This window comes from Caenorhabditis remanei, chromosome X (assembly GCF_010183535.1).
Source record: "Caenorhabditis remanei strain PX506 chromosome X, whole genome shotgun sequence".
NCBI lineage: Eukaryota > Metazoa > Nematoda > Chromadorea > Rhabditida > Rhabditidae > Caenorhabditis > Caenorhabditis remanei.
Window position 1 is genome coordinate 1,606,513 of NC_071333.1, and position 23,708 is coordinate 1,630,220.

The 23,708-nt window shown below is 46.2% G+C and overlaps 4 protein-coding genes across 4 annotated transcripts; 2 read left to right on the forward strand and 2 right to left on the reverse strand.

The window, feature by feature from the left end:
- Positions 1-660: 660 nt before the first annotated feature.
- On the forward strand, positions 661-1,344 carry GCK72_022350 (uncharacterized protein; the record flags this gene model as incomplete). Its single annotated transcript, XM_053734773.1, has 1 exon — positions 661-1,344. One exon carries the CDS (start codon positions 661-663, stop codon positions 1,342-1,344), a length of 684 nt encoding a protein of 227 aa, XP_053578339.1.
- Positions 1,345-4,088: 2,744 nt separating this feature from the next.
- GCK72_022351 (uncharacterized protein) lies at positions 4,089-4,612 on the reverse strand (the record flags this gene model as incomplete). The annotated part of the gene is made up of 3 exons (XM_053734774.1): positions 4,089-4,290; positions 4,337-4,503; positions 4,550-4,612. 3 exons carry the CDS (start codon positions 4,610-4,612, stop codon positions 4,089-4,091), a joined length of 432 nt encoding a protein of 143 aa, XP_053578340.1.
- Positions 4,613-10,523: 5,911 nt separating this feature from the next.
- GCK72_022352 (uncharacterized protein) lies at positions 10,524-16,020 on the reverse strand (the record flags this gene model as incomplete). The annotated part of the gene is made up of 19 exons (XM_053734775.1): positions 10,524-10,781; positions 10,829-11,004; positions 11,050-11,323; positions 11,369-11,524; positions 11,570-11,662; positions 11,708-11,838; positions 11,884-12,092; positions 12,140-12,243; positions 12,289-12,573; positions 12,619-12,813; positions 12,859-13,126; positions 13,175-13,360; positions 13,420-13,685; positions 13,729-13,949; positions 13,993-14,410; positions 14,458-14,621; positions 14,669-15,323; positions 15,763-15,882; positions 15,934-16,020. 19 exons carry the CDS (start codon positions 16,018-16,020, stop codon positions 10,524-10,526), a joined length of 4,266 nt encoding a protein of 1,421 aa, XP_053578341.1.
- Positions 16,021-16,578: 558 nt separating this feature from the next.
- GCK72_022353 (uncharacterized protein) lies at positions 16,579-17,158 on the forward strand (the record flags this gene model as incomplete). Its single annotated transcript, XM_053734776.1, has 3 exons — positions 16,579-16,776; positions 16,828-17,005; positions 17,055-17,158. The coding sequence occupies 3 exons, from the start codon at positions 16,579-16,581 to the stop codon at positions 17,156-17,158; spliced, it is 480 nt and encodes a 159-aa protein (XP_053578342.1).
- Positions 17,159-23,708: the final 6,550 nt, after the last annotated feature.

The following is a 23,708-nucleotide window of genomic DNA, read 5'->3' on the forward strand; positions in this document are numbered from 1 at the left end:
GCAGAATTTGTAGCACAAATAAGTCCGGCAAGTGCAAAGTATTGAGAAAAGTTTAGTCTAAAGTTTGAGAGACAACCATCGAGTCATTTTTGAGTAAGATATAGAGAGAGTGAGACATAAGCATTAGGATCATTTAGAGAGAGCAGAAGCCCCGTCGTCAGAATTTCATTCTTCTTGTAAAAGCAAACATGCGACGGTCAAGGTCAGAAAGCAGGCAGCTTTCTGACCAGCGCAAAGAAGCAAAGTATGAGTAAGCGCCCTTGCGTCTAGCCACGGGCATAACCACGGGACACCTTCCCCCCCCCCGTCCCTCTTCTCCTTGCCGTCCTCATTTCTTACAACATTTTTCGCTACTAGCCGACTGTCGCCTTCCACCCGTCTTTTAGCTTCCCTTCTTTTTAGTTTCGTTTCCTGAGTTTTAGTTCCTCACGGCGCTAGGTTTTTGGGTTCACCGATTTTTCTTTTGGTTCTACATTTCTCTACATTTGTGGGTTTCCCCCCCCTTCCTCCTTTTTGTTTTTCCGTCCTTAGTAGTGCTGACTATCGCGGAAACAGGCCTGGCCAGAGTGCCAGGTCTGTTCACCCGCTGTATTCAACGCATTTTTTTTTCTTATGTGGTACACATAACCCGAGGAGGGATATCCAACAAAACCATTTCAGATGAACTCTCTTGTGAACGCCGACGATCCTCCTCCCACCGAGCAGGTCGCCACTCCAACCTCTCCGGAATTGCCGGAACACATCACCCTGGCAACTGAGACAGCCGTGGAACACATTAGGACTGCAAAACTGACTGGGCAGACCCTCATAGAGCTACGCGAATGCGTCTCCACGGATCTCCGAGCCATCCACCTCCGTCTAGGCCGTCTCACCGAACTTTCGGTCGAGCGGTTCGAGAACCTGGAGGCCCGGGTCGGGCGTCTTGAAGGCCCTCCTTCGAACGAACCAGCGAGTACGCAGACACTCGTCGGTTCAAGTTCGGAGAAGACCGCCGAAGACTCGATCGCCCTTTCTACCATCGACAACATCACCTCAGCCCCAGAAAAAGATTCCCAGAAGACCGACGACATGAAGACGCCCACTAGGCCGCCTCCTTTGATTCTTCAAACCGCTCCACATCGTCCTGACCTCGACGGCACGCCATACCCACCAACAACAACCCGATCTGCACCACCAGCGAACGAACAGAACGACTCCGAAGCGACGCCCAGGGTTACAAGAGCCGCACCAAAGAAAAGCGAGTCCTATTACTTCAATGTCCTAAATGGAAAGATGGCAGCCCACATCCCGACGTTTTCCGGCAGAGAAGTATGGGAGCTTGTTAGGACACAAAGTGTAGTTTGATCTTTGATCTCTGGCCATTCTCTAGTCTGGCCAACTACACTGTCCCACAAGCCTATCCTTAATGAGGTGCCTATCGCTAAGCCTAAGGGGTCCCGGTTAATGAGGTCCCGATTAATGAGGTCCCTATATCCTTAATTAGGTATGCAATTTCAGATTTTCAGAATTTTCAGATTTTCAGAATTTTCAGATTTTCAGAATTTTCAGATTTTCAGATTTTCAGAATTTCAGATTTTCAGAATTTCAGATTTTCAGATTTTCAGATTTTCAGAATTTCAGATATTCAGATTTTCAGAATTTCAGATTTTCAGAATTTCAGCATTTTCAGCAATTTCAGATTTTCAGAATTTCAGCAATTTCAGCAATTTCAGAATTTCAGAATTTCAGCAATTTCAGAATTTCAGATTTTTTGGAAATTCATTTAGAGCCCCGGGTGGGTGTCGAACCGGCGGAGGGGAACCGACTGCCGGTTGGACACACAACCGGGTGCGCCAACTGTGTAACCTAGACTGAGGGGTAAGATGATATTTATATACCGAGCGCGCGCCCCCCTCGCGGGGCGCCTTGTCCCCTCGAGGGGCGCCCGGTGTGTGGAGAGAGGGGAATGTCTCTGCGTCTCTCATACCAGGCGCATCTCTCTCGTCGGCGCCCCCTCGAGGGGCGCCCGGTGTGGGGAGAGATGAGAATGTCTCTGCGTCTCTCATACCAGATGGAGGCCTGTGCCCGCTCCCTCGAAGTTTCTCGAAGTTTTCTTTGTGTCTCTCATGGGAAGATCGTCTCTCGGCTTGGCTCCCCCTTTCTCGGCGTCTCTCAGAAGATATCATTGCGCCCCGACTCTCTCTCGTTTCTGAGGGAATATGCGTCTCTCCGAAAATATCATTGCGCCGCGCTCTCTCGTTTCTGAGGGAATACGTGTCTCTCGCCTTCAAGGAAACGTGGCTTAAACCCCCCACATCTGAAATTAAGGAGAAAACATTTTTCAACATAACCAAATTTATTCATGGGACCATTGAAAAATTATGCGAAAATTTAAAAATCTTCTGGTTCCTGTTTTGGTTCGGCATCCATTGATGGGGCCATTGGAGGAGTCGGCATAGTGTTCTGGGGAGCTTGGAATATTGCTGGTGGTGGAACGATTGGAGCTTGGAACATGGGCGGCGGTGGTGGGATGAAGAAGGTCCAAACCAATGGCAACGGTGGCGGCGGGAACATCCCAGTTGGAGGTGGGAACATCCCAGTTGGAGCCATCGTTGGTGGTGGCGGGGGCAAGGTCTGAAAATTCACAGGTAAGTTAACAGAAAATGTCTACCCCTATAAATGGCTCCCAATGTCTAACCCTATAAATTACCTGGAATCGGTCCATTGGAGCCGCCGGCACTTGTGGTGGTGGGTGTGGGGGTTGTCCAATTTGAGTGGTGGTTGGCGGCGGTGTTGGTGGAAGCGGGATGGTCTGAAAATTCAAGTTTTCATTTCGAATTTCACCCCATAAATGATCCCCCAATGTCTAAATTCCCCTATAAGTTACCTGGAAACTGCCGTTTGGAAATATTTCGTTGAATCTGTCGAGTAATGAGCGTGACTGAAAAAATAATCTATATACAAGAAATTTGAAAATTTTCAATTTTACCTGGGTAGACTCTTTTTTATTCCGATTGGCGTGATGCCAAATCGGGCAGGCGTCTTGAGTCCGGTGAAACGCGTTCTTGCTGCGTTTCATGTTGCCCCACCCGAGACATCCGGGGGTGGGGCAAATTGACACCGATACGGCCTTTCCTCTCAAGTCATCTGAAGACACATAATGAATATTTTCAAAAACTTTGAAAAGGCTTACCCAGCTCTATTGGGCTCTTCCAAGACATACGCAAAATTGGAATAATGGGAAGGGGGGAAGTTGGGGACGAATTCATTTTGCAGGTTCGCAAAGTGGTGAATGAATGATTGGAAGTCGTTTTCGCGGACTGTTTGTGTAACGTGTGTCCTCCCTCTGTGCCAGCTCATGATTGAAAGCGATGACTGTTCACCCAGAAGCAACATGATGCTTACCGAGTGCGTCTTTGTAAATTTTGATTGTACCCACAAGAGTCATATTCTGGAACTTGTCATCCAAAAGAGGGATCATTTGCGGATATGGCTTAAATCCCGTGGTGCGCTGATCCTGTGGTGGGAAAGGCATTACAGGAGATGGTGGTGGAGATTGTGGATCTGTTGGGAGTGGAGTTTCGTCAAACATGGTGAATGAATGAATGTTTCAGGCGGCAAACGGTTTATATACCCTACACTCGCACCGTTTCAGATGATTTTTGACCCATTTCTCGACTAGTCTATCATTATTCGCCAAATTTCTGGAAAAGGGGGCTCTGATCTTCTTGTTGGACTGTTTCATCGCTTTCCTGATCAAGAAGTATATGCAGTAGAATCCACACACGTCCGAGAGGAGTCCTTGTACGGGGGAGTCAAAGACTTTTTTCCACTTGACACAGTTTTTGGTGAAAAATTCCCGAAACTCTGATTGTGGGTCTGCACCACTGCTATCCATAAAATAACCAAAGTTTCGGTCGTCAACCCAGAGAGCTACCCAATGTTCTCCAGAATCATCACTTGGTGCTGTATTCCAGATAAATGAGCATGGTCGGCGGAAAATTGTTGGGTGTTGATCACATGGAAAGACTCCAGAAAAGTGTGGTCGTGTAATTTTGCATGTGCTAAGAAACAAATCCAACTGACTGGTGGATAGAGCCATAGTTTATTCAGAAAACACGGTAACGGAACCAAACAGTTTCAATGGGGAACATGGAACCCGATGGGTCACGCAAAAGGGGGGAATTTGGGTAATTTAGGCGAATCTTGTATTTTTCCTCAAAGTAGTGCTTAATTGAGACTTGGCGACGACGTGGTTGAGGTTTTGAAGCCGACTTGTTGACAAAGTGGTGGGAATGTGGTGTTGCGTCTCTGAAAATTGATAATGATGCTGGAATGTGTGGAACCGAAAACTTACAGGCTCAATTCTGATCCAGGGGGAATTATGAAGCCATTGCATGAATTCCAAACTTTGGTTGGTCCCAATTCATGCATTTTGCGATTCATCTCCCGAATTTGTTGTGCAGAAATTCTCTCGACACGACCCATCATCATCATATAGGTTGCCAAGTTGATGTCGACAAACTGAAAATTGAAAGATAAATTTTGAAGACGTGTGTGGTTGGCTTACCCCTGGTTCTGGCGGTGTGTAGTCAGGTGGGAGAGTGATTGGGCGAGCCGTTCCTGGTAGCATGACTGGTGCTTGTGCACAAGTGCGCGACCACTTTTATACTAGTGCCTATGAGTCATCACCACATTGCGGAAGCCATCAACCGTGATCATCCCGTCAAATTGTGACAAAACAAGCGCGTTCAGGCCTCCCGTCGGTGTCTTCTCATTGAATTTGATGAAAAGTTGAGTGCTTCCGCTCTGTAGCAGTTCCCATGAATTTGAAGCATCAATCGCTGCAAGGTTGAAGACGTAGAATGCAAAGCCGCTTCGGAACATTTTGTAAGTGATTCGTGGACATGATTTGCTGGTCACACACCCAAGCTCTTCGTATAGTCTGGTGAATGCCTGAGCATAATTTTTGTTGTTAAAGTCGCACTGAATTGGCTGTGGAGGATAGACTGTTCCGGCAACGTCCAATTGAATTTGGGCCAGGTTGTGGTGGGCAAAATTGAAACAATTCTTTGAAAATTTTCCTTCCATTGCTTCAGGGGAAATCAGACCAACAATAACTCGGCGTGGCAAAATATCTTGGTAGAGCATGTTGAATGGGAGCTCCATTCGTCCTTCAGGAATCGAAATCACCTTTACCTTCGTGACAGTGAATGGATACCGAGCCGGTGTGGTTCTGAGACGATTTTCCAGGGCAATCGATGCTGACGCGACAACCTCAATAGCTCTCATATGTAGTTTCAGGTCAGTGATGTACATTCTGGCTGGTCCATCTTCCTCAACGCATTCCAGACAGAAGGCATCCGTGTTTCGGTACAAAGTCAATTGAATGTTAATGTGTGGAACCAAGAGACGATCGGTTTGGAATGGTTCCAAAAAGAGTGGTGTGCAAATGTCAAGACCGTCATCGCCCGAAACTGTCCTTTTGGCCGGGTTCACAGTACTCAAATCTTCCTCATCGTTGATCCAGCGTGCAGCTCCAAGAAAGCCTTCCTTGGTTTCATCGTTTTCGCCTAAAAGTGTTTGAATGTACGCTTTGTAGGCGTAGTGTGACGAGTCGTAGACGGGGACGTTGTTATACGAGAGCTTGACTTGGTTGAAGAATGTGGCCCCAATGAAATTGGAATGAGAGACGACTACCGGTTTCCCGTCAGCCTTCTTCTTGAGACCAGCCAAATGAACTTTGAATGAAAGGTAGGTTTTGTTGAGTTGGAAGAAGTGGGCACTATCAAAAATGTTGAATGTGTAGGGACCTTTAGCGTCAATTGGGTTTGATGTGGGGAATGTCATCCATTTTCCCTTGTTGAATGCAACTTGACTGGGTGGTGTGTCGAAAAGGCAAATGTTCGCTGTAGCACACGGAGTGCTCTTGTTCATCAATTTTGCCATTTTCCAAAAATGTCACGTTTGCGGGATGAAGACTTGGCAATGGTACGTTTCTTGCGAGTGATCTTCCGTTTTCCAGATTTTTTGAGCTTCTTGGTGGTTCGTCGTCGTCGTCGTTGTCGTTGTTTCACAACCTTCTTACGTTTGACTGTTCGTCGTTTACGGCGTCCACCTTTTTGACCAAGTTTGTCGATTGCTCGATTGACAAGTGAATTGTAGGAATTTGAAGCGTTCTTTGACAGCGACTGTTTGAACGAGTCACCAGCCGCCACGTCGTTTGCAACGCGAAGTGAGGAATCCATGACTTCGCGGCCAACTGAGACTCCCATCCGCTTTAGAAGAGGTACGGCAGAAATGAAGAGCTTTCCGAGTAATTGTGAAAACGGGCCATTTCCCCGCTGATAGATACTTCCGGCACGAAATCCACCAAAACCTGCTTGATTTGGGTCACACTCAAAGAAGGCAACCCAATCAACAGAGCGATCAGGATCAAAATCAACGTACATCGTAGGAGAGCGCTTTTGTAACCGATTGAGTGATCAGCCATCAAATGAAATTTTGACTGGTCGGAAGTGTAGCACTATGACCACTTTTCCAGAATTGAAAGGAATGAAATGGTCCCGGTCGTTCTTGATCTGGATTCCTATACGTGAGACGTCAGTTGGTCGAACTCTAACATATAACGGTTTTGTGAAGGTTTGCTCAACATTGGCTCCATTTCCAGTGTTCATGCTGATAACCTTTAAAATTGGGACTTTCATGTGACTGATGGTTTGGGGCTCCACGAGGTCTTCAGAATACACATACATCAAATCGGAACCCGAAAATGTAGAATATTTTCCCAATGTTGGAAAAGTCTTGATTTCACGATCGTGGCCTAGAAAATATGCCAGTCTTGCCGAAAGTTGAACTTGTGACACGCTTTCCTGTGTCTTGATCAGGATCCGTTTGTAGAGTGGGTTATACTCAAAAATTCCGATCGTTGTGTTGGTGGTGTTCAAAATTTTATCCAATTTTGAGGATAGTGTATGATTCAGAATTTCGGTCAGCTCTTGGGGTGTTGAGAATGTGCAACTTTGAATTTTGCACTTGATTGGTGAATTTGTGAACCACACGACAAACTCGTTTTCATTCCATCCATTGTCTTCTGGTAGATTGGAAATCAAGTCGTGCGAGGATGGGTAGATGATGGAAGACAAGCCAACTTCAAATTCACGTTCAAAGTGTATCGGGCTTGGAAGTTGTGTATTGAAATTGGAAATTGATGAAGTTGCCTGGGCATTACTGACTAGGGTGATGTAAAAGTCACTCATGATCTTTGAGTTTTGGGTTAGGCAAGAGGTAACCAATGCAGGAGCCAAGTACGGTCATCCACTGATGTTGTTGAGTTGGATCAGAACAAATTTTATATAGAGCAACAAGACTGACAATGTAGACAATGAAAACTTGGGAGCAATAGACAATGAGGGCCCTAGAGCAATCTGTGTTTCCACAAGACCACTTTGAGTTATCCATGATAGTCTTTGAAATCCGATTCTGGGATCCATGAGTTGAATGAGTCGTCGTAGCCTTTGAAACTGACCAAACACTCCCGAATGCCCTTCCTGGTCCGTTTTCTAATGATTCGGTCAATTTCATAGAAATCATCAGGTTTGTTGTAGATTACCATTTCTTCCTCGTACCAGATTCCATCCACCTCTCGATCGAGTGTATCGGCCAAAATGTATGCTGGGATGTCATATGGAATAACCTTGATGACTTTGAAAATTTCTTCAGACCACTTTGCTCTTGTACCCTTTGCAAATGGTGAATTGTCCATCAGGACACGTACCGTGTTCCCAATTTTGAATTTGGCGACTTTTCTTGTGGGTGATCCGTAGAGACGTTTCCAAATTTCGGTAGCATTTTCCCAAGAAACTTTTTCAGGAGAAGTTCCAAGTGACGTCATGAATTTGGCATTAAGACCTTCAACGACTTCAGGCAAAACTCGGGTCCACTCAAAACTCTTTGTGGTCGTAAACCATTTTTCCAGCTGTCTCTTGATGCGCATGATGGCGTTCTCGGCATAACAAGCCTTCACGTTGGTGTTTTTGGGGTTCAGGTGAATGATGCCTAGGTTTTTGCAAAGTTTCCGAAACTGTTTGCCCATAAACTCGGTACCTGGAAATTGAAAATGGGGTTAATCAATAATTTCAGACTCACCTTTATCGGTATACAGCTTGCTTGGTATCCTCCACTTTGACCGCAAAATTTCTTCATAAGCCTTTGTAACTGTGGCACATTCTTTATTTTTGAGTGGTCTGGCAAACACATAGCGGCTAAAAACGTCCACAACCACCAGAATGTAGCAGAAACCTTGGTTGTGGGACTTTAGAGTTGGTAGCATTGCGAGATCTGCCATATGATGGCTATCCGGACCTGTAGCTACCCATTTGTTGTGTTGAATGAACTTGGACTTTGGAAAATGTCTAGTGTAGGCATCATTTGTGTGGAGATAGGCGACAACTTGTTTCCTCTGAATGTCGGGGTGAACTTTTCGAGCCTGCTTCAAGAGGGTTGACACACTACGTAGACCACTTTTGGGATCCGAATAGAGACGTTCAAGGGTTTCCTCTAGCTTTTCCATCGCGTAACACTAAAACTTCGTGGTGATGCACGGGTTCGGTATTTCCGTCGTGGGTTGAGAATGAAACGTTCGGGGAAATCGGTTTTTTTCAGCTCTTCAGATAGCAGTGCTAAACCTGGTTGCACTCCATGTAATGGTGCCTCGTTGGTCAAATCGTCGGCAATCCGCTTAATGTTGTGAATCGTGATTGGGTTACCAAAAATCGTTAGTTTTCCAGTACTCTTGTCAAGTTGGAAAATATTTGGAAATTTCCCGATATGCTCCAAAATGCGCTTTTTGGCAATTCCAGGGGTGATGAGTGGTGTAGTTGTGGTATCACTAGTCGGTTGTGGGTCGTGAAGGCTTGAACGGCGAGTGCGTGGTGGTGGTGGTTGTTGTGGACTTGGCGGTGTTGGTGTAAATATAGTGTTCTCTGTCACATTGGGGGTTTCTTCATGTGCTTCAGGCTCCTCCTGGGTGTCTAGTCGGGTTTTCACAATGTTGGTCAAGTGTGATCGTAAATGGGCCACTTTGGAATCGTTATCAAGAGGGGCTTTCAGCAGTTTGTCAACGGTTTCTTCTGGAGCTTTTTGACGTGAAATGAGATCTTCATGCTCTTCGATGGTCAGAAGTACATATTTACCGTAGGACATGTTCAAGAATGGAAGAGGCAGTCGAAATCAGAATTGGCAAAAGAGCAATGACTGGGCTTCCACCAGTTTGTACCAAAAATTCACGAGTCTTGTCCAAATCACGAAGTTGTGCCAAAAGTCGTAAATTTTCAGACTCTGGTCTCAATTTTCGGACATTTTCTTGGGATAGCGGTAGGTTGCCGTTCAGAGTATTGAAAATCAGGTCCACCAGACAAATGATTGAGTTTTCAGGCAATGCATCAATTAGGGCAAGACGGGTAGTTTGGTCTTTGGCTGAGGAAACAGCCAATATTTGGTTGAAAGTCTCCAAGTCCCATTCAGGTTTACGACTTTGGGGTGAAGACATGGGTGATTTTGTTGGGTAGGAGGTTATCCCGGAAACGTAACTCTTCAGGACACAATTTGTGAAGGTCAATGAGTAGATATGTGTAGGGCTGACTCGTGGCGTCCTTATAAATGGCCAAAAATGTTTTGCATTCGCCTGGCATAAGCTGAGAGCCTAAACAGCTAACACTTGACTTGTCCGCGTTGTTTTTGAACAAAATTATGAAACTTGCTTGCAGACGAAGGTTTCGGATGACTTTTGAGTAGAAGATTGTGTGGAGTAGAAACATGATGGTCATGTCGTAGTGATGGGCCAAAACGGAGACTAATCGTTCCATTCCCGAATTTTGGTCAATTTTGGTCATCAGATCATCAATCACGATCATTGCTTGTTGGTCCTTGTACTTTTTCAGCTCTTCCAGGTTCGGAAGACCTTCACGAAGGAGAATGTCTGGTCTGTTTTTCAGTGAATCTGGTACGCTTTCAAAGGTGTCGTAGTACCAGAAGCATACACGACTGTTGACGTTGAAAATTTGATTCCGTTGATCCACGATTTGACGAGCGAGAGTGCTTTTCCCCTGGCCACTGGGGCCAACGATGAGGATTGTGCTTTGCCAAGCAAGACGTCGAACCATGTTGGCGAAAAATTTCTGAAAATGATGTGCTTCCCGGTTGTCAAGGGTTTTTGTGTTCAAGTCTATCACAAATTCAGCCAAATTTCCAAGTTTCCGAGTGAAATTGTGAATTTTTCAAAAATTTTCGTTTTTCGCCAAAGTTCCGATTTCGCAATACTCTGGCTTGTCGAAAAATTGCGCATTGTCAATGTGTGCATACACCACGCGCGCTTGTGAACTCGTCGTAAAATTGTGCGCATTGTCAATGTGTGTGTGTACACCGCACGCGCTTGTGAACTCGTCGTAAAGTTGTGGACATTGTCAGTGTGCATACACCATACGCGCATGTGCAGACTTTGAAGTTGTATGGAAAGCAAAATTTATTGCGAAATATCACAGAATTTAGTCACAATAACCAAGTGGCAGTGTCGAGCCGTCTTGGAGTACCCGGCGCTTGTTGAATGTGTAGCGCAGCATCTTCTGTTGACTTCCTGAGTAGATATTGTGGAGTCGATCCCTCTTCATCACTTGTTGTGGAACTCTGACGACGGTTCCTGGAGCCTGAGCGAGGACGTCCTCCACCATCTTCTTCATGATATCGAAAGTGACCCGTTTATCCGCCTCCGAAGTGAGGGTGAGGCCCTTTGCCTTGCGGACGACCTGGAATTATTGTAATTGATTTTCAGAATTTTCAGTGAAAAATTTACCTGTTCGGTCCCGTCTTCCAGCGTCTGCTTGTAGCAGTACGTCTTTGGTCCCAGACTAACAAACTCTGTCATCACTCCTTTGAGTTCATTCGTGAGCTGCCCCAAGAATGGTCCATATTCATCCTTGAGAGGGTCGACTGCATTGAGTGGTACTGTGTAGGCGATGGAGTCCGTGTCTGAAAATTTGATTTTTGTCGAGAATTTCAAGACTGTTTGATTACCTGTATATATCAGATTTTCGGCTCCTACTTTCTCCATCAGCTTGTAAAGCCTGAGTCTGGCATATGAGGTGACGTATGCCGCAATGTGGACGGCTCCTGTCTTCAGACTCTTCAATGTTTCAGCCTGCTTTGTTGTCCTCATCATCACAGTGTTGTTGACAGTCCAGAAATCTTCTATGACAATTGACGTGTCATAGTAAATTTTCCAGAACTTTGCTGGCGTGACTACGATTTCCGTGACTGCTCTATCCACACGCTGGGCCATTTTTCCCCACTGAAATTTACTCTCTACTTTAAGATTTCAAGTGAAAAAGCTTACCAATGAGTTCACCAACAACTTCGTTGCGAGACGGCGTGGTGGGGACAGATTGAACTTGCTTTTGTCGCTGACGTCGATACCTTGGGCCATGTAAGAGGCAATGAAGGCGTCCTGCTCTTCGGGTGTCGTCACATCTTCTGGCCATCCTGATGCATACTGAAAAATGGGGGTGTGAAACGTATAGAAAAATTTCAGACTTACGATTTTTCCGGCCATCATCTCATTGATGTATGACGTGAAGAGACCTCCTGCACCATCTGCATCATTTGTGGCCCAGTTATCATACTTGATTGCCTGAAAACAGAAATTTATAGACAAATTTTTACATGGATCACCTACGTGATGGATTTCGATGATGACGTATCCCAATTCCAGAGCCTTTTTGAGTTCTGCTGTGGTGAAGACTCCGTTGAAGCTCCTCTCCTTATCGCTGTGTGTGCACCTGAGCTGATTGTTGGTCTTCACACATTCTGAAACTTGAAATTTCGAAATTTTTCGAAAAAATGATGACGTACCGAGGCAGAGTGCGAAGAACAGTTTTCCTCCTGTTTTGAGCCCCAGAAGTGGTACCTTGAGGTCCTTTGGCGCTCCAACTCGGCAGGCGATGAATCCTTTGAAGCGGATTTCGCTGGGGTCCGTGAGCGGTACGGTGTACTCCGATCGTCGAACATTTGTTGGGGCTCCGATCGGGAATTCTTCAAACTTCATCACTGTCGGGTAGAGACTGAAATAGTTTTAAGGTTTTGGGGGTTTCAGATTGGACGAGTTTACCTCACGACGTCCCCAAAGTGTTTTCTGACCCGCTTGTTTGTGACGGTGAGCTTGAACACCTCTGTTCGACCACCAGTGAGTGCTCTTTCGCAATCGAGCATGCCCTGAAAAATTTAAATTATATGTGGATAGACTTTCGGAAAACTTACGAGTGGTTCATAGTCATTGAAGAAATTTGCCATCTCGGCATTCATTCGGCGCTCTTTCTCCACCTCACATTCCCAAACGACTTTGACGTCGTGGCTTACTTCCAACTCCTCGATTCGTTTGGCGTCCGAATTTCGGATGTCGATGGCCACTTTACTGCCAATCAACGATTGATCAGCATACTTGCACTTGTGTGCGTGGAAGTAGCAGCCGAAAAACTCGATGACGAGACCTCTTGGGAATCTGGCGCATGGACTCACGAAACCGTCGACTCGGTACTTTCCGACCTGAAAATTTTTGTAAATTTTTGTAAATTTCCTTTCAAAAATCACCTTCCGCTCGCCAAAAGTGGTGGACATCTCCACTTCGACGTCTTCTTCCTTCCCGAACCAGGCCAAGTATTTTTGAGAAATCACCGAACACTTGATTGACACGGATGGACGAGCGTCAAGGACGATTGGCTTCTCATGTGTCAGGTGCTTTCTTTGGAAGGTCTTCATTGCGGCAGAGGCGGCTGTGATTGATTCCTGGAAAATTTAAATTCGCGCCTGGTTAAACTTGAGAATACTTACCTCAAAAAGACAGACGTTTGTGAGCTCCTCGAAGTCCTTTTCGAATGGTATCAATGCGCTCGCCAAGATGAAGACGTCTTCGAAGCAGTACTTCTTGATTTCGCTCTCGAAGTTGAATTGGTGGTGTTGAGCGCGCGCCTCATCAAGAAATTTGATGATCTTTTCTCGGGCAGCTGGCGTCTTGTTCTCGAGGTTGTAGAACTCGTTTCCTGGCATCACCCCATCATAGTCGAAATTCTCCGGCTTGATGAAGAGGAACGGGAACTCTCTGAAAAATTTTGGACGTCTTTTCAAAAATTTCTTGATCTACACTCACCCTTTCTGCACCGGAATATTGAACGCCTTCCCAATGGCTGCCAGGCTCATCGTCAAGTATTTGTATGAGTCCAGGAGTTTAACGTTTTTGTGCTGAATGAATATGATTTTCGTTCCAGCCGTCACCACTGTCGGAGTGGCTTTCGTTTTGGATATGAGGTAGTTGAGGATGAACTGCCAGTCATACCTATAAAATTCCTTCTCTCTCTCTATATATATATATATTTATGGAATGCAAAAACTCACCCTGATCCATTGTGGGCTAGTCCAACGAATCCCTTGTTGTGCTGGGCGAAAATCCACTCCGCGGCTTCTTCTGCCACATTTACAAATCGATTGTCCACTGAAATGCAGTCAATAAGCTTGCAGCGGCCATCAGGGGAACATTTTGGGCAGAAAAGTCCTAACGCCTCTTCAACGGTTTTCGGCATGGTGGCTGAGCAATCTGGACAGTATCGGAGAGCCACGAAGAGGACTGGCTTGTGCTTCCTGGTGATGGGGTCGAACATGCACTGAAAATTGAGGAATTGGAAGAATTTTGTGGTTAAGTCATACCTCGAAATCACATGCAAACCTCAAATATGTGAGATTTGTTTTCTTCACCGAGATCGCCATGATGCACTTGTGTTCCGGGGTCATCTTCATGTTGCACCGTGTGCACCACTTTAAGCCGCAATCGTGTGGAGCAGTGATCTTGGTCTTGTTTGTATAGTAGACCTCTCCACACTTTTTGCAGAGTTTCGTGTGGTCACAGCGACTCTTTCCTCTCTTCGACCCTGAAAAATTATCGTTATATTGGTCATTAACCGAAATTCAAACCTTTTGCGAGGTGGTTGTCGAGGCATTTTTTCGATCTGAACAGCATCTCACACTTCACACAGCAGAATTCCATGTCGTTCGGTGTCGATGGACATTCCATCGATCCGCATGGGCGATGCCTTAATGGGCAATTGTAGTGTGTCGCGAAGCTTCCACACCTCACGAGACACTGATTGCAGAAGAATTTGGTCTTCAGGAGAGTTGGGAGGGCTCGCACACCAGAAAAGTGTCCAATTCCATCGATTTCTTCCAAGTAAATCGGGATCGTCTTGTTTTCCCCAACGTATGGTCCCGCGAAGAAGGGTTGGGGTTGGTCCTTGACGATTGCGATGATTTGGTGCGTCCCCGCAAACACCGTCTCTTGGAGCTGTTTGATGTCGTCGTGATCGAAGTTTTGCCTCTTCGTGATGCCAGAATTCTGAATTTTCGGAATGTGATTGTTGTTACCGTTTTCATTTCCCGAACTTCGACATAGACCGTCAGGCATTGATTTGGGGTCGAATCTGACTTTTTCAACGATTGCCTGTACATCCGTGCGGCATGTTGTCTCTCATCATGTGTGACTCCATGTTTCTTCAGTAGGAACATCAATGACTGATAGACTGCATGGAACAAGCAGTCATAAATTACTGAAAAATTTCATGAAGGTGGTGGTTTTGAAAATTGAAAGTCTTACCCTCATTCTTCATGATGACCGACTTCTTGCCTCTTCTACTGACTACTGGACCATCATCATCATCATCATCGGCATCCATGTCGGGGGCTTCATCTTCAGAGTCGTCAACTTCTACGGCCTCATCCATGATCAGATCGTCTTCATCATCGTCATCCATCATTTCGCCATCGCTGTTGACCCGTCTCCTTTTTCCAAACATGTCACTATCGAGTATATCTCGCATGGAAAATCCTGACTTTCGTTTCCCCGATCCTGATGGGGGTACGACATACTTCAGAATGATATCCAGCGTTGGGTTCTGGATTTCGAGTGGTGACTTGTTTGATTGGGTCATCAACTCCAGATTATAGACCACTTTCTCCCCAGTGACCATCTTCAGAGGGGTCAATGAGAGGCCGACTGCTTCGGCTGCATCCAGCTCCAGCGACTTGAAGGTAATTCCGACCTTTGTCGTGTCGTTGACATGATCCGGTTGGAATTTCTTGACCAGCTCAACAATTGTCTCGCCAAATGTTTCGGGGCCGTGTGGGTCGACCGTTATGGCATCGGAGAGCTTTACGGTGAGCGTCACCGTCTTGAAGTACTTCTCGTAGTCGCCTTCATGCTTCTCGTGATGTACATTTATCACTTTCACCGCGGCACCTCCAACTTGTTCCTGAAATCATTGTGTTTGAAAATTTGGGCATAGGTTCCCCTATATTTTCCATTTTTCAAGTTCTCAAATCGAAATTTGGGCATAGGTTCCCCTATATTTTCCATTTTTCAAGTTCTCAAATCGAAATTTGGGCATAGGTTCCCCTATATTTTCCATTTTTCATGTTCTCAAATCAAAATTTGGGCATAGGTTCCCCTATATTTTCCATTTTTCATGTTCTCAAATCAAAATTTGGGCATAGGTTCCCCTATATTTTCCATTTTTCAAGTTCTCAAATCGAAATTTGGGCATAGGTTCCCCTATATTTTCCATTTTTCAAGTTCTCAAATCGAAATTTGGGTATAGGTTCCCCTCAATTTTCCATTTTTCAAAAGTTTTGCGGGCGGGGTTGTGGGACATGCACCCCTCTATGAGTCATGTTTTGAAAGTGAAAGCTTACCAGCTCTTCATCGACCTCCTCCTCCTCATTTCCAAGAATGTATTGTAGTCGGCGGGCGTGCTCCTCTCCATAGGGTAGACGTCTTTCATCAATTTCTTCTGGTCGGTCGAGCGCCGTGTTCTGAAAATTTTCATAAATCTTGATTTCGTTATATTTATGGAAATAACTTACCTCATCATCGGTTCCTATACGCCAGTCCTCATTCTCCACCACCTGTTGAATCAGATCTTCAATAATTTCAGTAAGATCAGCGTCCATTCTGGAAAAATCATGGTTATTCATCCGTCTACACCAAAGAAGATTATGAACGCGAATGGGTCTGACTACATCTATCCTACGGAAATTGTTGAACAGCCTGACACGGTAAATTTAGTGTCTTGGCAAAATCGAAAATTTGACTTCAGACTTCTCCATGTGGACTGGATCAGTACTTTTATACTCCTCAAGCCCAGATTATGCCCCCGCCTATGCCTCAAACTGCTCCTCAATCTACCCCAAAAGCTGAGAAGAAGCCTGATACGTTCATTTTCAACTTTGCCAAGGGGTCGACACCAACTATCCAAATATTGCAAAAATGAAACTGTGATGCTCTGTCATCTATTGTTCTCGCTCCTTGCCCCAGTTTACACCGTGTTCCCATTCGTTTCCCCCCTTTTCTCGAAATTGTGTGTTTCTTGGGGGAACCATCCACTTTAGTGATGACTCATAGGGTGGCGTCCCCCCACTATATAATGAAGTTTCAGCCCTGGTTGTTCATTTTCACTTTTGGCTACCTGTTGACTGTCTTCACAATTTTAGCCTAGTGTTTCCAGAAAAATGTCCGTATCTCACTCTGATTCATCCTCCATGTTCAAGTCTGACAAGACCAAGACCTGGGGAGTTCGTGATTCTTCGAAGAGACAATTTATGGACGAAGTGGATGAAAAGACTAACCATGGAACTCCGAGGAAGTTGATGAAGAAAAAGGATGCGTCGTCTCTCCAATCGGTAGTGGATTCATCTTCGGCCAAACGTGTAAGTTGAAGTTTGGAGCTCTGAAAAATGATGAATAAGTTTGAATTTCAGGTGTGGCTCCATGAAAAAGCTGCCGAGTCAATCATCCCCACTGAGGAAAATGCCAAAATCATTCCTGAACGTCTCTACAAAGGTTTGGACCCCCTCATTGTCCACATGTGTGTCCCATGCAAAAAATTCAACTCGACACGCGAAACAACTGAAATTGCTGAAGGAATGGTCCAAATTCGTGAGTTTACATGGCGAAAAATTGCAAACTTCTAAATTTCAAATTTCAGCTCTCGCTCTCTGCACCGTATGCCGTTCCCATCTCATTGCCCAGAAGAACATGAAATTCTTCCAGCATGACTGCCCAGCGCTCAAGAAGATGCTTGGACTTTAATTTTCTGAATTTCTATGTCTGTGGTTCTGTTGATTGTCTATCCCACAATAAACCTGATAGATGCACTTGTGTACACATTCCTATCTTCTTTCCAAAATTGGGCATTGTTTGGGGACTGATGACTAGATTCGTGGTAGTCGTCATCACTTGGCCGGGTGCCAGAGACGGGTTGTGACACCCTGTACCGGAATGTTTGCTTGTTCTTCTTTTTCTCGGGTTAGGGGTCGAAATTTTCTCGAACTATCGGAATCGATATCATGGCTAATGAAGACGATATCGCTGATGGGCAAGACTTACTTTTGGATGATGATGAGATTGAGCCGGTGATGATGATGGATCCTCATGCTGCTCCAATCGGGGGTATTTTTCCAGTGCTTTTCGTCATCAATTTTGTTGAATTTCCAGAGCCTGACGTTGATGTTGGTCCCGATTTGTTTGCTAATCTCCCATGGTGGGTCGGCTTCGTAGTGGGTAACGGTGGGGATGCTGAAAATGATGTTGTTGATCTTGGTAGGTTTCTAGAGTGTTGTGAAATTTTTTGATTTTCTCAAATTTAGACGAGATTGAACCACCATCACCCCCACGCCCGGTCTATGAGCTTCCGAATGCGGACACGGACACCGAGAGTGAAGCCGAGTACCCGGAAGAAGAAATGGATCAAGTAGATGACGCTCAATTTCCCCGCGAAGGCGATGAAAGTGATGATGATGTGGTTCAAATTTGACCACTATGTCACTCTGTTGTTGTTATTGTTGTTGCTGTTAAATTTTCAGTTGGATAAATTTTCAGTCGAAGTGTTGGTGTGTATGGGGGATTGTCAAGTTTCAGGTTATTCAGTTGTATACATTTCTCGGACTAGTCATATTCTGGTTCCCATCTCTGAATGTTTGCTCAAGTAGGGGGAAGGGGGTCGACTGATTTGGAGTTTAGTCATCACCAAAAATGGAAGCACTGAGTCCCGCCCCTTTTTTGGCATGGTCAAGCTCTGATTATTTTTCATTCATTCATTCATCTGAGAATTGAAAATGTCTTCACTTACAATTGTGAAGGCTACATCGCGCTACCACCCGTATTTTGGGTTGCAATACCGCTCCACGTTCACGGAGAACGTGTATTCGCGGTCAGTATTGGCCCGCCCCGCTTGTGCCCCCCTACTGTATTCCACACGTCGTGCCGCTCAACAAAAGTCTGAATGGGATTTCGGTGGTGTTCAGCTCAACCAAGGGCAGGAGGAGGCCTACCAAATGCTTGTCAAGAAGACGTCGTCGGTTAGTTAGGGTGGGGGTTAGAGTAATTTTGCTTAAGTTCTGGGGGGTCGATGTAACCTATTTTGCATGAGGTTAGAGTAATTTTGGTTAACGTATCGGTTTGATGTGGCCTTATTTTCCCTAAAGTCTGAGCTTGAGGTTAGAGTAATTTTGCCTAAGGTCTGGGGTTGGAGTCGTCTAATTTTGCCTAAGGTCTGGGTTTGATGTAGCCTTGGGTTGAGGTTAGAGAAATTTTGGTTAAGCTATCGGTTTGACGTAGCCTATTTTACCTAAAGTCTGGGTTGGAGTCGTCTAATTTTGCTTAAGGTTTGGGTGTATATGGAAATGAGAGTCTAACCATGTTTGAGTCTATGGGTTAGGTTTGAAAATTGAAATTGTGTCTTTCAATCATCGTGACCCTGGGTGGTGGGTAATTTCTGACTGTAGGTTCGGGGTGGATTCATTTTTTGTTTAACGTTTGGGCTGGGAGTGAAAATTTAGCCTATGTCCAGTAGTGGAATTCTGTGCCTAATTTTTACGACGATGAACCTGATTATTTTTTCTGTGGGTGTCTATGGATTGAAATTTTGGGTTATTTTTTGAGAAAATCGAGAAACAACTCACTGTTTTCAGGGGAGACAGTTCTTCGTGAAGGTTGGGGGACCTGCTGGGACTGGAAAGTCGGTGGTGTTGAAGAAATTTGCGGACTTCGTGCGCCGCTTCTACATGCGTGGAGAAGCATGCGTTATCGCTGCACCGATCGCATGTGCAGCCCTCCTCGTGGGCGGCGTGACGCTTCATTCACTGCTGAAGTTGATGGTAGGGAATTTTGACCCGTAGTGTGACTCTGTAAATTTTTAATTAATTTTAAGCCAGACAAAAAGCCGTTCACACGTATGACGGCCGTCCAGATTGCGGTCATGAAGAAGGCTCTTCAACATTTGAAGGTCTTGATCATAGACGAGATCAGCCTCGCCACCGCAACGCTGATTGCTCAGCTAGATCAGCGTCTGCAGGAGGCTTTTGAGACGGATGAGGTGTTTGGCGGTGTCTCCATCGTTGTGTTTGGAGACCTTTTACAACTTCCACCCGTGCCCACCATCAAAGGCGGAAAGGAATACACATTCAGAGGTAATTTTTAGGCTCGGGGGTTGGTGAAGTTTTATAAGTATTCGTTTAGGTATTCCACAGGAGTATGCGGTGATTCGCCGAGTTGTGACGCCAAAGTCACCCTTCTCGCTCTGGGGTTTGTTTGAGCTCACTGAGCTCACAGAAAACGTCAGAGCTAAGTCCTCTGACGATGCCTGTGTTCTTGCGGCAATCCGTCAGGGTGAGAGGACAGTGAAATTGGTGGATTACTTGGTCAGCCGATGCTCTATGGAGGGTGATCGACCAGCGGATATTTTCCGGGAGTTGCGCCGACTGCGGCACGAAAATCCGGCTGGGGATTTCATCGTGTTGGCGCCCAACACAGAACAAGTGCAGGAGTTCAATACCTGGGTATGTGAACCAAAAATGAAATACTTACTTTTCTTACACGGTCAATTTTTCAGATTGTGGAGCACTCCAAGGACGTCATAACTGTTGAGCCGCTGAGTACACGTCCACCATCTTGCCCGATTACAGCGTACGCCCGGATCCGATCGGAACGAGAGTCGTTGCGTTTGGCAGTCGGAAAACGGATCATGATTACGGATAATATTCTCGATCGAACCGATAAGTCCTTGGTGAATGGTTTGATGGGCACCTTGATCAAGGTCACCGCTGATCATGTCGAGATGAAGAGGTAACAATATTTACTCAGTGGTTCTGAAATTTTTAATAACTTGAATTTCAGGCTTGACAATGGTAAGCTGGCGATGATCAAACACTTACCGTTCAAACGTCGTGATGGAGCTGGAGGTGTTTGGTTCCAGTTCCCTGTAGCGATGGCCGAAGCGATCACCGTCAACAAGAGCCAGGGGATGACCTTTGATGGTGTTGTGTTGATGTCCGAGAACATGGAGAGGGATGGCAATTTCTACACAGCTATCAGTCGGGCTCGATCGTTGAAGAATGTTCGGATAACCAATGTCGGAGCCGTGGAGTACCGCGCGTGTTCAGCAGCCAAACAGGAGTTGGAAGTCATGAGAAGGCGGACAGCAAGATTAGCAAGCCTAAATGTTGTATAATTATGATTATGATTATCAATAAATACGGGTACTTGAAGGTTATAAAATTCAGTGACTTGTCTCAATAAAAACGGGGTCTTGTGTTTGGGTGGAAATCGATAATGTGGTGTGCATAATAAAGGGGACTTGGTGGGTAGTGAGGGGGATTAGCCATCGAGGGAGAGAGAGAGGGGGAGAGCTTGGGGTGGGGTCAATTGGAGAGATCGTGGTCATTGAAGAGAGGGGTGAGAAAGGGGTGGTGTGTGTGCCGCTTGTCGTCTTCCTCCTCCTAACACCCTTCGTCGAGATGTATGTCAAACACCTGCTGGTTGTCTTCATAGTGTACACACTTGGCGGTGTGGTTGTGTGTCCATTCATGATGCTGGAAACTCTGAGTTCGACTCCTGTTGAAAATTTCTAGACTTTGACTGTTTCCAAAATTTTTTCCAAACTTTCAGAAGTTCGTGGGTGGCTGAAATTTGGTTCAAAGTGCTGGTGGCCGAACATTTGCATAATGGCCGAGTTTTCACATTGTGGTCTGAGTACTGTATTCATGTCTGACATTCTGAAAATCTGAAATTCTGTCATGAACTCGGGGATTTTCGAAATTTTTCGAAATTGATGAAGTGCATGATGAGTCATACCGATGACGTCATAGGGATGAGCGAGTGCAGGTTAGAGAGTGTGTGAGAGAGTGGAGAGCGCAGACGGTTAGAGAGTTTAAAGGCGCATGCTCCATTTCACAAAAATGTCCTAACAAGCTCCCATACTTCTCTTCCGGCGCGCCCCACGAGAATTTCGCTGCCTTTGCTAGGTCTTTCACAGACCACGCGAATGCCATGAAGGACACACTGACAAATGACAAAAAGAAGGCCGTATTTTTGACGTATCTGTCGGACTTCGCTAGGGACAAGGCCGAAGAACTTCTCGAGTCAAAACCGGACGCCATGTTCGAGGATCTCGTCGAGCATCTGAAGTCTACGTTCCAGGACCCAACACGGGCCGAGATGGAAAGGCAGCAGCTTAGGCAGTGCTCACAGCACCAGGACGAGTCAGTGGACGCCTTCGGAGCAAGAGTCAGGAAGCTAGCCCAGTCAGCCTATGTCGGTAAGTCGCGCGAATACATTGCGGATAAAGCGAAGGAAGCCTTCATCGACGGTCTCACCTTCACACTGAAATTTCATGTGAAAGGCGAGAGCCCGAGAGACTTCCAGGAAGCGCAAAATTCAGCGCTAAAATTCGAGCTGCTACTGGCAGAAGCTGCAAAGGCAAACACCATCACACCGCAGGGTCTTTCTTTCGCGCCACCACCTCAGAATACACCCTCTCAGCCCGCACAACCTCCCCAGCCCGCCTACCAGCACCAGCAGCCTAACTTTCCACCGCCACCCAGAAGAACCGTATGTTATTCATGCGGTTACGAGGGTCATTACGCCGCCGACTGTAGACGCCGCCAGGGAAACCACTATCAGAATAGGGACCCTAGGAACAATAACAGGGGCTACCGCAACAACAATAACGGCGGTTATCGTAATAATGGGGGGCTCCCGCGGCAATAACGGAGGCTACCGTAACCAAGAAGGGGGACAGCGCCAGCAATTTCCCGTTAACGACCCGGTGCAGAGACACCAGATCCCTAGTCCCCAGCAGGAACAGCATCGCCGCTTCGTAAATTCCCTAGCCCCCACTGAGAACCCTTTGGTAGAACAGCTAAGGACCGAATTAGCCACGTCCCGAGCACAGCTTGATGCTCTAGTACAAAGGAACTCTGAACTCGCCACAGCCGCGAGCACGGCGTCTCCCTCTAGAAGAATCAACTGTGTCTCCCGAGGTTCATACATCCTTTCGATTTGCGCTTTGGCAACCTTCCTTTCACTGATGGGTTCCGCGTCCGCCTTGGAACCTTTGGTGTGCATGCACTATGCTCCGGAATCCTACGTCCAAGTGCCATCCCCACTGGACTGCACCATCGCCAATACCATGACAACGACAGCCAAAGCAACACCTCTGGAACTGGCCATTTTTCGGGACAACACAATCAACTACCGGACCAACGGCACACTATGTAAGGTTGTCAAACAAGTTACCACTTTTTCAGTGAACATATTTGGTGCCCGGTTCCAAGAGTCCTCATCGAAACAACTGCCGGTCTCCACCGAAGCTTGTGCAAACATGATCAAGTTCCAGGAGTGCGAATTCGGAGATTTGCACCACAGAGCTGGAATCTTCAAGACGGAGAATGCACACACCATCAACTGGCCGAGTGCGTTCAACATCTTCGCCGGAACACAAGTCGTGGAAACGACGAACTGTTTCATGATGCCAACATCTGTCTACTCCCGCTTTGGAAGCGAAACCCCATCGTCACCTGCAGGATCGCTGGTTGGATGCCGTTTTTCGGACGGATCATGCACAACGAGAGGCGGAGCGACTTTTATTTGGACTCCAACTCAGGATCAGCAGTGCCGATTCGTGTTTTGGAAGAAGTTGCGAGGAGTTCAGTCAGGCCGCATCTGGTTGAGCGAGGACAAGGAGTTCGCCCTATCATTCTTGCCCAACAACTCCCGGATCGCCGACTGCGGACGCAAGATCGTCGTGACGGATCAAGGATATGGCATAGTACTCCCTTCCCGGACCAAACGTCAAGCCGAAGGACTGAACGAACTCACCAACTTCGTCACCTCCAACCAGTTGGCCGCCCAGTTGCTAGCAAACGAAGAAGCTGTCTTGGAATCCGCGAGTAAGTTGGTTAGATTTGGTTATAAAAATTTATGCCACGCTTCGAATTCCCAGCGAGCCATGGTTCTTTCGGCTATAGTCAGCAACCCCACCATGGCAGCTAGAAAATTGACGAAAAAAGAGCACATTAAGGCAAAATTCTTAGGCGAAGGACTTCTGGCCATAAAACCATGCTCAGTCGTTCCGAAAGGACTTTACGAGTTTATTCCTTTCAAAGAAACGTGCTACTCAAAGCCCTCAATCAGAGTGACGACACCCACTAACACCACCATCGTAACTTTTGTCGACCTCACCACCAGGATCATCACAAACCGAGCGCATCCCGTAGACTGCAACCTGATCGCAAATTTTGAATACATGGTGAATGGGACACTCTTTTCGTTGAACCCGTTCACCTTGGAAATCAAAACTCAT